The sequence below is a fragment of the Hoplias malabaricus genome, chromosome 17, assembly GCF_029633855.1.
Source record: "Hoplias malabaricus isolate fHopMal1 chromosome 17, fHopMal1.hap1, whole genome shotgun sequence".
Lineage (NCBI taxonomy): Eukaryota > Metazoa > Chordata > Actinopteri > Characiformes > Erythrinidae > Hoplias > Hoplias malabaricus.
The window spans coordinates 13,483,303-13,497,306 of NC_089816.1; the positions used below are offsets into that span (position 1 = coordinate 13,483,303).

The following is a 14,004-nucleotide window of genomic DNA, read 5'->3' on the forward strand; positions in this document are numbered from 1 at the left end:
AACTGATACTGATGACTGTGCTCAGACTTTGCTATTAGTCTGAATTTAACACAGATCCAAATGGATTAGATCACACAGTGTTCTCGAAAACACCAAAACAAGTCATTAGTTCTTCCATTCTTTCATGATGTGCCTCTTGAGATAACAATCTAGTCGACTATTTTCGCATTCAAGATACACAGCTCATTTTTGCACATCCCCTTAAGGTGGTACGGACTGTGACACCCTCTCCCAGATTGCACCATGATTCGCTGAATTAGCTCATTACCCTTTGCAAATATCCAGTTGTAGCTTTTTTGTGTTATTGGGGGCTTGAGGGGATGAGTTTAGAAGAGGCAGGTAACAAAAGCAGAGCTGTTTCCAACAAGCGGCTTTATCAAGTGAAACCACGCAAACTGCTCCTGCCCCTGGAGTCTGAGCAGAAATTGGGTTTTAATTGGTTCTTCCCAATTCCACAGAATTGTGCAGTGTCTCAAGCTGAGTGCACACAAGGAAGAGACCAGGCACATTCAGCAGGCTGGGGAGAAAATACAGGACAGATAGTGCTGAAACCTGGAAACCTTGTAAAATTCAATGGCTTTATCATTACTGAGCTTAGTGAGTCACCGCTTAAAGGGGACGTTCACAATTCTTTTTCCATATCTAAGTCTTTCTAAACATGTAGAAAGTGATTCTAGGCATTTCAGAGCTCTGCACTGTAACATTTACAAAATTTCTTTTGGCCGCACTGCAGTGCAGCAGGTAGTGTCGCAGTCACACAGCTCCAGGGACCTGGAGGTTGTGGGGTCGACTCCCGCTCCAGGTGACTGTCTGTGAGGAGTTGGTGTGTTCTCCCTGTGCTCCGGTTTCCTCACACCGTCCAAAAACACACGTTGGTAGGTGAATTGGTGACTCAAAAGTGTCCATAGGTGTGAGTGTGAGTGAATGTGTGTGTCTGTGTTGCCCTGTGAAGGACTGGCGCCCCCTCCAGGGTGTATTCCCGCCTTGTGCCCAATGATTCCAGGTAGGCTCTGGACCCACTGGACCCTGAACTGGATAAGGGTTACAGACAATGAATGAATGAATGAACAGAAACAGATGCCTACAATTATGCTCATAATTAGCCAATATTACTTTCCTTAAAACATAATATTTAAAGACATCAAGTTAAGAAAAAGACCTAGTTTTCATTGTCCTATTAATAGGTTCGAGGCATAGTTTGGAAGCAGAAAAGACCGTCCCAGTTTGTGATTGATTTGATTCACATGAATGCGCCTGGAAGCTGACTTTGCTTTGATTAGCAACACAAACAGTACAATGTTCCTCACAAAGCAGATTACATTACATTTGTATGATTTGAGCATGCAATGGCAGTTAAAAGAACTAGATGCTTTAGCCTCCTGGAATGCCTTTTCATGAAAAATGATGTAGACAGTGTCATAAGAAACTTCTGTGTCTGCTTCACCTGAGGTGTGTGAGCAATGTGTGTAAAACTGATGTTAGGATTTAATGGGAAAAAAAGTTTTCTTTTCACAGCTGAAAATCTTTCCATAAAAGTCAATGGCTTTTTTTCCATCGCTGAAGCGCAATCAGGAAAATTCAATTGCCATTTTCACTCTGACCCATTTTCACTGAAGAAATCAATAGTTTTTCCACCACTGCATCATCTTCAATAAGATTCAGTAGCTTATTTCCACAGCTGACAGACATTCAGTAAAACTAAATGACTATTTTTTAGCAGATACATGCTGCCATTGTTACAACAGTCAATAAAATTCAAAAATATTTGTCACTGCTGAAATTATTTTAAGTAATTTTTTTAAATAATTTTTTATTTTTTTTGCAGAACCTTCCTCAGTGGCCTTTTTCCACAGCTGTCACACCTCACCGAAGCACATTCAGTAAAATTCTATGCCTTTTCTGAGAGCTGAAATACTTTCAGTAGAATGCAGATTTGTTTCCATTGCTCACCCTGCTGCTGGCCTTTCTCTCACCTTCTCTTGGCCAAGGTGTCCAGCTGTTTTGATCCTGCAGCAGAAAAAGGCAGCACTTTGCATTCAACTAGGTGTTCATCTAGGTATTAAAACATGCAGGAGGTAGCATGTGATGCATCAAACTGCCCACAGTGCTTCAAAGGCAGGTGGCAGCCCTGTCTGTCTAATACATCGCTTTTGACACACAAACTACTCAGTAACTGAATGTTTTATATTGATTTCCTATTTGTTCTAAATGTATATTCCTATATCTGAGCACATGACCTTCTTTCTGCTACCAGCGGCTGTGCAAGCATGTCATTTAGAGAAAAACATTTGCTCAGACTGTGCTGGAGCAAGAGAGTACAATAAAAGATATGAAATAAAAAAAGAGATAAAGAAAAAAACTGATGCTTAATGAGATGCATTTTTGATTTGTTTTCAGTGAAGCATTAAAGAAGCTGAGTGATCTATCTTTTCAGGTCATGTGGTTTACGTTTGAAACTAACAGCAGTATTAGGTCAGTAATGTTTGTTTATTTGAGCTCAAGCAGCAAAATCAGCAACAGCCAACTCTCCTTCTGTAGCCACCAAACAAAAACAAATTATATTATTAATCACATATTTACACATCAAATAATCACCAGCGGGCGGCATGGTGGTGCAGCAGTTAGTGTCGCAGTCACACAGCTCCAGGGACCTGGAGGTTGTGGGTTTGATTGCCACTCCGGGTGACTGTCTGTGAGGAGTTGGTGTGTTCTCCCTGTGTCCACGTGGGTTGCGCGTGGGTGCTCCGGTTTCCTCCCACAGTCCAAAAACACACGTTGGTAGGTGGATTGGTGACTCAAAAGTGTCCATAGGTGTGAGTGAATGTGTGTGTGTCTGTGTTGCCCTGTGAAGGACTGGTGCCCCCTCCAGGGTGTATTCCCGCCTTGCGCCCAATGATTCCAGGTAGGCTCTGGACCCACCGCGACCCTGAACTGGATAAGCGCTTACAGATAATGAATGAATGAATGAATAATCACCAGCGAACATTTCATGATTGTGACAGCAGTCCTAAAGAGCAGAGGACTGACATAATAAAATAATCATGTGTCTGGAACTGAGAACAATCTCTAGCTGAATCCACCATGTTTTCTCAATTACAAGAAGCCGACAAACAACAGGCCACTGGCTTCAGTGGGATGACACCCATGGCAACCATTTATGAAACTTTTCCACTGCATGGAGCCTACACGACTCGACTCGGACCTTTTGCTTTTCCACTGCTCAAATCTGGTCCTGATCCCTGGAACCAGGTACTTTTTTAGTCCCTGCTCAGTGACGGTTTCAACCAAGGCGAGTAAGTACTAAATCACGACGTGCAAAACCTACGGAGCGCTGAATGGCCAGAGAGACCTGTCAATCACCATGAAATCCAAATCCAGAAATACACTTGTTTTTATCTGACTCAAGATGGCAGCTTGTAACATTCCCCCGAGGGTTTTTGAAGAGGTTCAAACGCTCATTGGGGCAGTGGCCAAAAAAAAAAATCTCAAATGAAAGCCAAACGTGCGACAAGGAAAACTGATCTGTGAGAACTTGGGCTCGGAGCCGTTTTCAGAAACAACTCGTGAATACACAACGAGTAAACAGCGCCTGACTAAATCGCCATCGTAGCTGTGGTTCCTGTTAGAGGTGGGGTTTGCAATGTCACTGACTCCAGTTTGTGGGGGAGCTGTGTTAGTGGAAAAGAGACCATCTAAAAGTGAGTCGAGCCCAACCCATGCAGTGGATAAACACCACAGTAGAATCCACAGAGCGGTCAAACCTCAGCCACTGCTGAATAGCACCCTCTTGTGGACATTCTTTAACCTGTCAACTGTGAGTGAGTGGGTGAGTGACCATGTGAATAAGCAAGTGAGTGATTAGGAATAAAGGGTGATGATGATGTGAAACCTTACGCAGGCCAGACAGAGCAGAGTAGCCCAGTAAACAGCTCTTTCTTCTGATGTTTTAAACAGTGCCCCTGGCACAAATACATGTCCATCTAGATTCGACTGGAACCCCAGTGGCTGTTTGGTTGAAATGTAATGTAGCTCTGAGCCTCTGAATGTGAAACAGTGTGTATGAACATGTCCAGGAGATACTGACACACACACACACTTCTCCTTCCCTGCTCTCCCACAACTGAGAGCCTGCATCTCTTCAGCTCTTTTAAGTAAATTCAATTTGGATTCAATTTCTTGTGCGGTGAAGGTAATGTGGTTGTCATGTTCAATAAGAGATTGTTTCCCCGGTGAAGAGTTGCTTTTGTATACTAAACAGCTGCTTGACAGGACTGTGCTCTGCGCAGAGGCAGAAAAGACATTTAAAAAATACTGAAATCACGGTTTGTCATGTGTGCAGGACACCACAGAGGAAAGAAATCCTAACTGGAAGAGTTCTGACATCTGGTGGAACAGCAGATAAGTTGAGTCTGTGTCTCTGCAGTTTTTGTCTTACCACTAAATATGCATTCATAATCAGCCAAGACATATTTTAGTGTCTAATATGTGCTACTTCAGTTCTGCACTGTAGCTGTGAGGCTAAGGACAAGTATAAAGTATTTCACTCGACTGCATACATTTGTCTCAAACACTGTCAGATTTTATTTTCCCTCTTATCTACAAGGGTCTTAATGAAACATCTGTGATAGGGTTAAATTACGACAAGGATCAAAACACAGCAGCATTCTCCCTTGTTGAAACAGCCCTGTTCAGAACAACCGGGTTCAGCGGCTGTTTCTTCAAATGCAAATGAGCCACAGCTCAGTTCAGCGTGAGAGTCCAGGAGTTAGGAGTTCTGGTTTTTAGTTTTGGTTTCTCTTTCTTCTCCATATTTACTCAGCACTCTTATTTCTACACTTGTGCTATTGTTTCGCTGTTTAAGCTTGTAAGCACTCTCACAAATATGAGTCCAGAGCTGTAATTGGACCGCACAATATCAGAGCGACTCATTTCTCTCCCATGTTACTGACTTAAACAGTGTCTGAAACCACAAGAGCAAGAGCACAAGTTGGTTGAAAATGTCCACTGCTTGTTAGTACAGCAAAAGTAAAGCAGCAAACTTCAGATACCCAATGCTTCCTGCTCGACTGACTCCATCTAGAGCAGAAGTGAAAACCAGAAAAAGTTGATTTCTGGTCAAACATGAGACTCCTGATCCACTCTGACCTGCTGGGAGTTCACTTCTTGCAGGAACATGAGATTCCTTCCTGTTCCCCAGGGAAGTCTGTGCCAATATGTGTTTGACAGCAACTGAACTTATCACAGTCCGGCATGGAGATCTGTATTGACCTGCGGCCACTCACATTAAGGCCTATTGAGTTTAGAAGCACGGTCAGCGAGCTCCCCGAGGAGCCAGACGCAGCACAAGCTTCATTCGCAGCTGTGCCTTTTAAGGACAATCTGTCATAGGCAGCAAAAGATCAATTGCAAAATTGACCGCTGACTTGGTTTTATGCATATGACAACCTTTTCCTCAAGGTACGGCAGGTGAGCACGAAGCAGAATTCATTACAGAGCCACACCAGCAGAAAGCCTTCTGATTAAACACAGAGCTTGTTACTAAACAGGGTCTATAATATGTTTGTTTCAACATGTAGTCTTCATGTAGATGGACTTTTCAGACCAAAACAAGGGCCTTCTGCGTAAACCTTATTTGGACAATATTATTTTTGCATGAGGGGGTGGGAAAATATAATTATTATCAGAGTTCATCAGTGATTTTAGTTCTGTGCGAATATGGCATGACATACTTATTTCTCCACTAGCATCAGCTGAGGTCCTATTGTGTTTTTATCTGTAACTGACTAAAGCCCTATTCAGATGGGATTACCATCTGTTTATCAGGCTGAAATATTCCATTTATACATTGCTCATAATGAACAACTTAATCTCCACTGTTAAAACAGGACAAGCCAGCAGTGCTGCTAAAACTGGCTGCTATGTTGTTCCTTGTTTTTGTGTTTGTGTGTGTGGCGTGCAAATTGAATATTCCATGCGTATTGGACAAAATTAAATGACATTAACTCACCTCCCCATGCATCATTAATCCCGTCTGAACAGGGCTTAGAATCAGCCGAGGTCCTAATGGTCACACTACGGCCAAAAGAAGGCATTATTACATAAATCCAGGGAAAATTGATGTGTATTAATTATTTATTTCTTGTAATTTACCTTAAAGGTCAGAAATTACACTTTATACAAAAAGTTTTACACAGTCACTGTCCAAACTAAACATGCACATCCATTTAATTTCTGTTTATATTTCTATCACTTGAACACATCAGCAATTTCAGCACATTTCACAATTGACCGACCAATAGAAATGGAGGAATAAAATCTCTTTAAATTATCAAGTTGAACTCAAATTTAAGAACATGGTTTAGAACCTTGTTTTGTTTTCTGGAATTATTATTGTTTAAAAATATATATTTATCCATGTTTGGATGAATGCATGGATACAGAGGTCCAAGTGTATGTTTTTGTTTGGACAGCGATGATATGCTTTACATAAATGACCACGGTCTTCTTTTGTCCATTCAGGCAGAGAGAAGACACCTTTGTAAAAGTTGGTCTAACATTTCTATAAAAACCACAGCCAGTCTTTGAGTCCGTTTTGGCCTGTTGCTGTTCAACCAGCTCTTTCTCGTCTGCAGTGTGCTCCGTAGATCGAGGAAATGTGGTTGTTAGTCTGAAAGGTCATTTTTCTTCGTCATCCTCCTCATCTTCGTCATCATCTGCTGACCCTCCCCAGCTGAGCAGAGGTGTGCGGTCAGGAGGAACGTACGGTGTGATCTTCTGCCAGCGGGTTGGAGGCCAGATGATGTGAGACGCTCTGCCGTGGATGAGTCCAAGCGAAACCTGGGGAAACACTGTTAGGCCTGTTTACTGCTCTTCAGGTAAACACTGCCATAAATTCAGTCCAGAGTAACCAGTCTATGACACTCAAACCCATTTCCATCTGTGAGGGAATGGAAGTGGGCCTCAAGTTCAAAAACAGAACAGCCCCCAGAGTGGGCCCACCTCAGTCAGAATGCTGGTGAGTATCAGGTGTCAGTACTGATGCTGAGTTACTGGTATCAGTATTAACTCATTAATCATAAGGTCCAGGCTTCTGTGAAGTGGAGGATGAAAGTATGTCCTCAACATGATGTCTTTCATGTCCATGTTAAGATGAGGTACATGTTTAAGTTTAACATTTCTATGAAGTCAAACTGCATTCTTTAATGATCTGCAGCTACAAGGATGAAACAGAGCAGATGTTCTTCAGCTTGTTCAGTATAAAGTAGAGAGAGCCAGAGAGAGAGAGAGAGAGAAATTGCTGAAGGCCAGTGAGAGCTTGGAGAGCTTACTGCTCCCAGAATAGGTTCATTTGGAGGCTTTTTGCAAATACCTGACTGGGCTGGAGGGATACGAGAGAGAGAGAGAGAGAGAGAGAGAGAGAGACAGAGATAATGCCATCAGCTGAACAGAGGACTGGGGACCGCTCACATCTTCTGACTAAGCCAGTGACTTTGGTTAGAAGCTGCAGTGTCACAGTGTGAAATCACAGTTAAACCCAAAGCACAGGGCTCTAAAATGATCCATGACGAGAAAGAAAAAGGCACAGGGACTCGTCTCAAGTTGAAGAGCTACACTCTTGGTTATAAATGGTCTTAAATGTTTCTTAGCTCCTGTACACTTCTAGCAAACAATAAGATTTGCTTTAAAAACACTTTGTGTTATATTTCTTAAAATATTATTTATATCCAGGCAGCAGTCAGTGAAATAAATGCTCTGACAGCATAAATAAAAAGAGTCATTTTCTAAGCACAGTTTGGTAAAATAAATAAATAAATAAATAAAAAATCTGTCCCGTCATTCCACTCGGACAGAACGAGATTTACTTGTATGTCAACCTACCTACATCACCTTGCCCATTTCCATGAGTGCGGCATGTGTGTTTATCTGGATAACACACTGGATAAAGTGTGTTAAGACTGGATAAAGCCAGAGGACAAACCAGAGTGGACATCGGTGGTGCTTTCCAACATTTTGTTTAAAAGTGTTTAAAAAAGACATGTTGCAGACTGTAACTGTAACTGCTGATGCACCAGACTGGCCAGGTACAGTGTTATATACCGGTCGGTCATTATAAAATCCCAGCCTAGAGATGGGATCAAAGTAGGATTTTTTTTATTTATTTATTTTATTTTATTTCTTTTGCAGGATAACAATCTAGATTTTATCACGGTTCTTTTTCATGCTGGTTTTGAACCTCTTAACACTGCAGGTATTTTTTCAATTTTCCACCTGAAATTACACATTCAAATCTTGAGGCAGTGAAAAACCTAGAGGCAATTTTATGAAGTAATGTCACTGAAAAGCCGTCAGAATTTTTAAAGGTATTGAAATGTATCTTTAGTGGTCAAAATATGATCAAAACAACATTTCAGGCACTTTTCTAAATTTAATTTGGAATCTTCCTTTGGAATCTTCAAAGACCTCAATCTCTCCATAAGGACATGATTAATTTTACTGCAGAAATTTTTTTATTATTTATTACAATTATTTATTTATTACTTATTGAAGCTTAATGACAACATTTGACTTTCCTTGTCGAACTAATCTCAGGAAAAAAGTTCTGACTCACCTACATTTATTTTGATATTTAGTCTTGTTTCTATCCCAGTACGCTTCCCCTTTAAGGCCAGACGCATTGGAAGGTGGAGCTTTCCCTGATGTAGAGTGAGGCCGTCTCCCTCACTGCCCTCCTGTGTTTAAATGGTGTCAGTAGGGAAAGGGAAGACCGTGAAAGGGATTTTAGCTTTAAAAATGTATTTATTATTTTGATTACTGTTTATTTTGACTGCTGTTGCCATAAAACTGTCTGCGTCGACTCTCTTGCTGTGCGCGTCTGTTAGACCTCGAAGCATGGTTGCTTACCCGCCTTCTTGGTTGAGCATCGCCCCTGATTGGTCTACACACTTGACGGATGTGTTGTTAAAGCCGAGAGCCCAAGCTACACGGCTATAGCGGGTGTATTGATAGAAAAACTCAATTGCGGGTATTCCTTTGTGTGTGTTTGTGGGCTCTTCAGGCTTCATAGCACAACAGATTTGTTTTTTTGGAATATGGAGTATGGAATAACAAATTCTTTTGGTTTTAATTAAGTAGTCTTACATTTTAGAGTAGTGAAATTATCCGTATCGATCCCAAGAGTCTGCCCATTCAACTGATGTGTAATATGTACCCAGCACGTAAACAACTTATGAGAACTGCAGCGGACTGTATGTGCATTAGCACAATCCAACAATCTCCCTGTGATGGTGTATCGTGGACAAATTATTATCATTCACGACATGATACTGACATATTGCACACCCCTAGATCAAAGGTTTTGATTTGAAGACCTCTGGAAAGATTTAATCTTATATCTTAGGGTAGAGATATACTTACTGTTAACTATATGTCCGCATCATTGTTGCCTTGTGCATCCTGCATTCGCTTGGTGTGTAGGTTGTGCACATCCTCAGAAACTAAACGATGTGCTCAAGCTGCAGTGCATGGGTAAAAAAAAAATTGCCTACATGGGCAATGTAGGCAATCAATAGCATCACAATGGCAGAAAGTTTTGAAGAAGGCTGTGTCAGAGCCAAATCTGCAATTACCTACATCTTTCTCTGGTCTACCCTCTAGTGGAAGCCTCCAGTTACAAGCGTAGAATGTGAACACACTGTCAAACAGCAAGTATATCTCAACCCTAACCCCTGATAGTAGACTAGTCATGTTAATTGGACACTAGTTTAAAAAAAGGATAGCTGCTTTAGGCTTTATTTGATGTGGATTAAATAGCTTTAATCGCTTTCACTGCATACATTGCTCTTACCTGATCTATAGCCCATGGGGAGAGCTGATGTGTGTAGCAGGTCAAGTCAGAACAAAATTGAGGGAGGTGAAAAGGAGAAAAGTATTTGGACACGTGTATTTGAGCACATGCTAAAGAATGTATACCACTCCCTATTTGATTTTCTTCATCGTCAGCTCATTTCACAAACAAAGCATAACGTAAAGGGCAATGTTGAGCAGCAGAGGTTTAAATCTTTCATGCTCCTGTTAGATTTTTCTCAGCTGCACACTGAAGAAAAACAAATGACCTCTCTTTTCCCTGTACTCCCAGCCCTCCACACCCCCATTCACCCCATAATGCATCAAACAGAAGGTAAAAGTGCACTCTACAGTAAAACAGCAAAAAACCCACCGCCTGAAAACCTCCAACAGGAACATTTCCATGGTGATGTACGAGCTGACAGTCTTCTGGCAAATACATCTTACACACCACTGTACGCTGCAACCCTGTCCCAGGGGAGCACGGCAAGCATTCTCGGAAACGGACGTGTAACAATAATAAAAGAGACCCTGCTAGTGCTCACTTCACAGAGAGACTTATTCATTTTCTCACAGACAAGAACCATCATTTAAAAATGTGCCAGAGGACAAATACTGCAAGCTCACGAAGAGCCTCGGGCTACAGCGATGGAGAAAAATGACTCCACCAAGGACTGGGATGGAAGTGAATAGCGCTGGAGTGTCTTTTAAAGCACATTTTTACAGCTCGTAACCTAAAAGACGCTCCTCTATACAAACTGCATCACATCTAAGGCCTCCCACCAACTTTAAGAGGAACTGGGCCTTAAGCAGACAGAAAGATACGGGAAGATGGGAGCACGGAACGGTGGAGGAACACAGTTCTTCTCAATAATGCATTCAAAAAAGGGCTCTAAAGCAAAGAGCGTGTTTAAAACGTCCTCTCTGTATCACAGAATGGTCTCAGAGGGCAGCGGAGCATAGCGAGGCTGTAAACAATGGCCTCGGGGAGCAGCACTTTTCTGTGTTCCCTAAATTTTTCATACCCAACGTTTTTGGAGCCTGGTCCGTCTGTACAGGTGCAAGGAGGAATGAAACGACTGTGTGTTATCTGCAGATAACTGAAGGCACTACGGCTCAGTGTGTGGACCACAAACAAAGCACACAACCGTGTTCCACACTGGAGCACTTTGACTAGGGAAGGGAGTAATGCGACTACGGGAGAAGAAAATGACTTACGGGTCCGAAGGTATTGCTGTCGAAGCTGTGGCCGTGATGATCTCCCTCGATCCACAGGTGTCCGTCCGGAACCCTTACGTAACGGTTCTTATAGCCCAGAGTCCTGCAAACCAACACAAACTGGAACTGAACTCCATGAACTCCATCCATTCCTCAACATTTCATTATAGTTTGGCACCATAAACACTTTCAGACACTGTCAAAAATACACAATGATTGTGTGTGAGAAATCAAAATGATTTTTGTGGGGTCGATGACTCTGAAACAGAGGAAACTCTGAGTGTTTCGGTGGTCCTTCTCCTCACCAGGAAACAGCAGAACACTTGCTAAATGTCAGCCACCAAATGCCACCTTTTCCTTGCTAAAGTGGATGATAACTCTAAGCAAGGCGTGAGTAAGATCTGGGACTGTTTAAGTATCACATTGTTCAAAGACACAAAGACTCAGGCGCCTTGCCCCAGAGTCAAAGACCAGCCTCATTCTCTCACCTGGCTAGAGAATGTAGTTATAATAAAATGTACAGAGCGTGATTGTGATCTCCATATCTCTGCAATGCATCCTGGGAGAAGGAGATGAAAGTACCACTGATACACCACCACTGAATATATTCTAGTTACGGCCATTTCCCGCAGCTCAGGGAGAAACATACTGCCCTCTGTATGCTGCCCTCAATGACCAGAGTCACCACTAGTTCACCAGGTATTTAAATGTCAAGACCCAGCCTTCCCCTCATTCCTTAGGAAGCCATTTCTGGGATTACTGGCAAGAACAGTATAAATTTATGAACATGTCAGAAGAGATCGGGAAAGGCAATGCAATGACTACATTTGCGTCAGACCTAGTGCACCGTGCTTTATATCAGTGAGGTGCTAGTTTATCAGCTTTATGACACAAGGAGGGCCATGGGAACACGGCCTCAAACAGAGAGCTTTATTTCAGCATCCAGAGATCCGTCACAGTGCAAATGAAGTGTGTTCATCCTGCTCCTCAACTGAAATAAGATACAGGGCAACAAAGCAATACCCAGCTTACTCCGATTACAGCTTTAATTTTAGATCAATAATTAACACCAACGCACGAAGGGCAATCTTAGTTTTTCCTGATGAATCTGAGGGCGCCAATGTCTCATACCTAAAGTGGAGCTCTGGGGTGAGTCGCATGTAATTGGTCAGGGGCTAAGAGCCTTCCAGCACACGAGATACACACACACACTACAGACATGATTCAGATTTACTGCTGTGCGGCCCCCAGGCAAACACAGACATGACTCAACCTCAGGCTCCTTCACTACCATCGTATTACACCCTCTCTCTCTCTCTCTGTACACACAGTATGGAGTCTGTATGCGCCGGATTTGTGTGTCATTAAACACGGTATAAGAGGAGCCTGGAGCCATACCTAACCGCAGATATTCACTCCCTCATCTGTAGTCACCGAGAGCACCACCTCTGGCTCATTAGGCCTCAACACGTCAGATTCTTGTACAGCTAAATTCCTCCGGCGTGGTGTGATTAGGGTCGAGTCAGACTCCTCACTGTTAGCGCCCTGGTGAAGTTTACAGTGGAGGCTGAACAGTTACAGCTCTAAATAAAAGCATGTTTAAAGTTGTGTAATGGTTTCGTACGGGAGCTGGAACAGTACACTAATCTCTTACTGACTTTTCATGGCTTCAGAGTGTAATCACAGCCGGCCAAAATAAATGGTTAGGCAACTTTCTTCTAACGTCGTGGAGAAGAGACTGAACCTTTACTAAATGGCACCACCATCAATTGATGGGGTCCACGGAGTCGTTAAAGCACTCCTGCCCATCGTCTTAGGACAGAAAAAAAACCCCAACAGCCATTTCAGCAAAAGTCTGCGACGTATCTCATAACCGCGGCGAAGGTAATCAATTTCCACAGAGCCATCAGCGCTGGCATTTCAGCTGCGGACCCAAAGATCACCTTGAGATGTGACACGGACGAGCCTGGGCGCTTTAATGAGTGAGACCAGCGTACATCTGCATGCACAGGGAGTACAAGTCCAGAGGAATATGTCAGGACTGGGTTATTGTGTGTGATCACAGACTTTATGTGGTTTTCTCTGTTAAGTGGCTGACGTAACCTCAAAGACATAAAAATACAGTGAGCTGAAGAATGTCCTGTCAACATTCAATTATTAGTTACAGGCATAGTTCCAAGATAATTCAGACATGTAAGAATGATGATAGTGAACTAGGTTTTAAGAGTCAAGATATCTCAGAATCACAATTGGGGCAGTGGTGGCCTGGTGGTTAGGGAAATGGGCGTGTAACCGGAAGGTTGTAGGTTCGATCCCTAGATTCGACAGGTCATGATTGTAGCGCATTTGTGCTCACTGCCCCCTAGTGTTCACTAGTGTCTGTGTGTAAACTCCACTGTGAGACCAAAACTCATCCTGGGATATAATATTATCACAGAACAAATAGCTATTTCCTTGACAGAACAAATGCAGTGACCAATACATATTTTCACATGATATTTTCAAACTACTTAATCTTTTTTTTTTTTTAAACTATGCAACAGACAAAATAGCAGGAGAATGTTTTACTTTCAAATTTCAATTACGTTACACAAAAAAGCTCAAATCAAATTTGCACAACTAATATAATGATATATATCTTTGAGGCCTGTGGTAACGGAGGTAAATGAGTAAAACCTACTTGATAAAGTCTCCCTCCAGAGCAATCACTCGCTTGATGATCTTTTGTTTTGGGTTCTTGGGGGACCTGTACAAAAGGAAACAATGGGTAAATAAACAAACAAACAATAAATACACAAATGTTCAAATTGCAATTATGCCAATAAAGAGACGCAGTCAACACAACCATTGTAATTCGTAAAAAGAGCCATTTTAGGGTTAAACTACAACTCGGACAGAATGAAAGACAGATGAGTTTCCTCATAATGACCTTTCAGAAAGCTA

General features: G+C 42.2%; 1 protein-coding gene across 2 annotated transcripts in view; it reads right to left on the minus strand.

Annotated features, from left to right (window-relative positions):
* Positions 1–6,124: 6,124 nt before the first annotated feature.
* The window catches only part of immp2l (inner mitochondrial membrane peptidase subunit 2), a 104,541-nt gene continuing 96,661 nt past the window's right edge, over positions 6,125–14,004 (minus strand). Inside the window, exons 4-6 of one of the 2 annotated variants that reach the window (XM_066649830.1) lie at positions 13,742–13,807; positions 11,062–11,164; positions 6,125–6,848 (exon numbers count right to left, since the gene is read on the minus strand). In XM_066649830.1, the coding sequence (XP_066505927.1) occupies positions 6,663–6,848; positions 11,062–11,164; positions 13,742–13,807 (355 nt within the window). In that variant the 3' untranslated portion in view covers positions 6,125–6,662. The remainder of the gene's footprint in view (positions 6,849–11,061; positions 11,165–13,741; positions 13,808–14,004) is intronic. The other variant, XM_066649831.1, reaches the window with a different exon arrangement.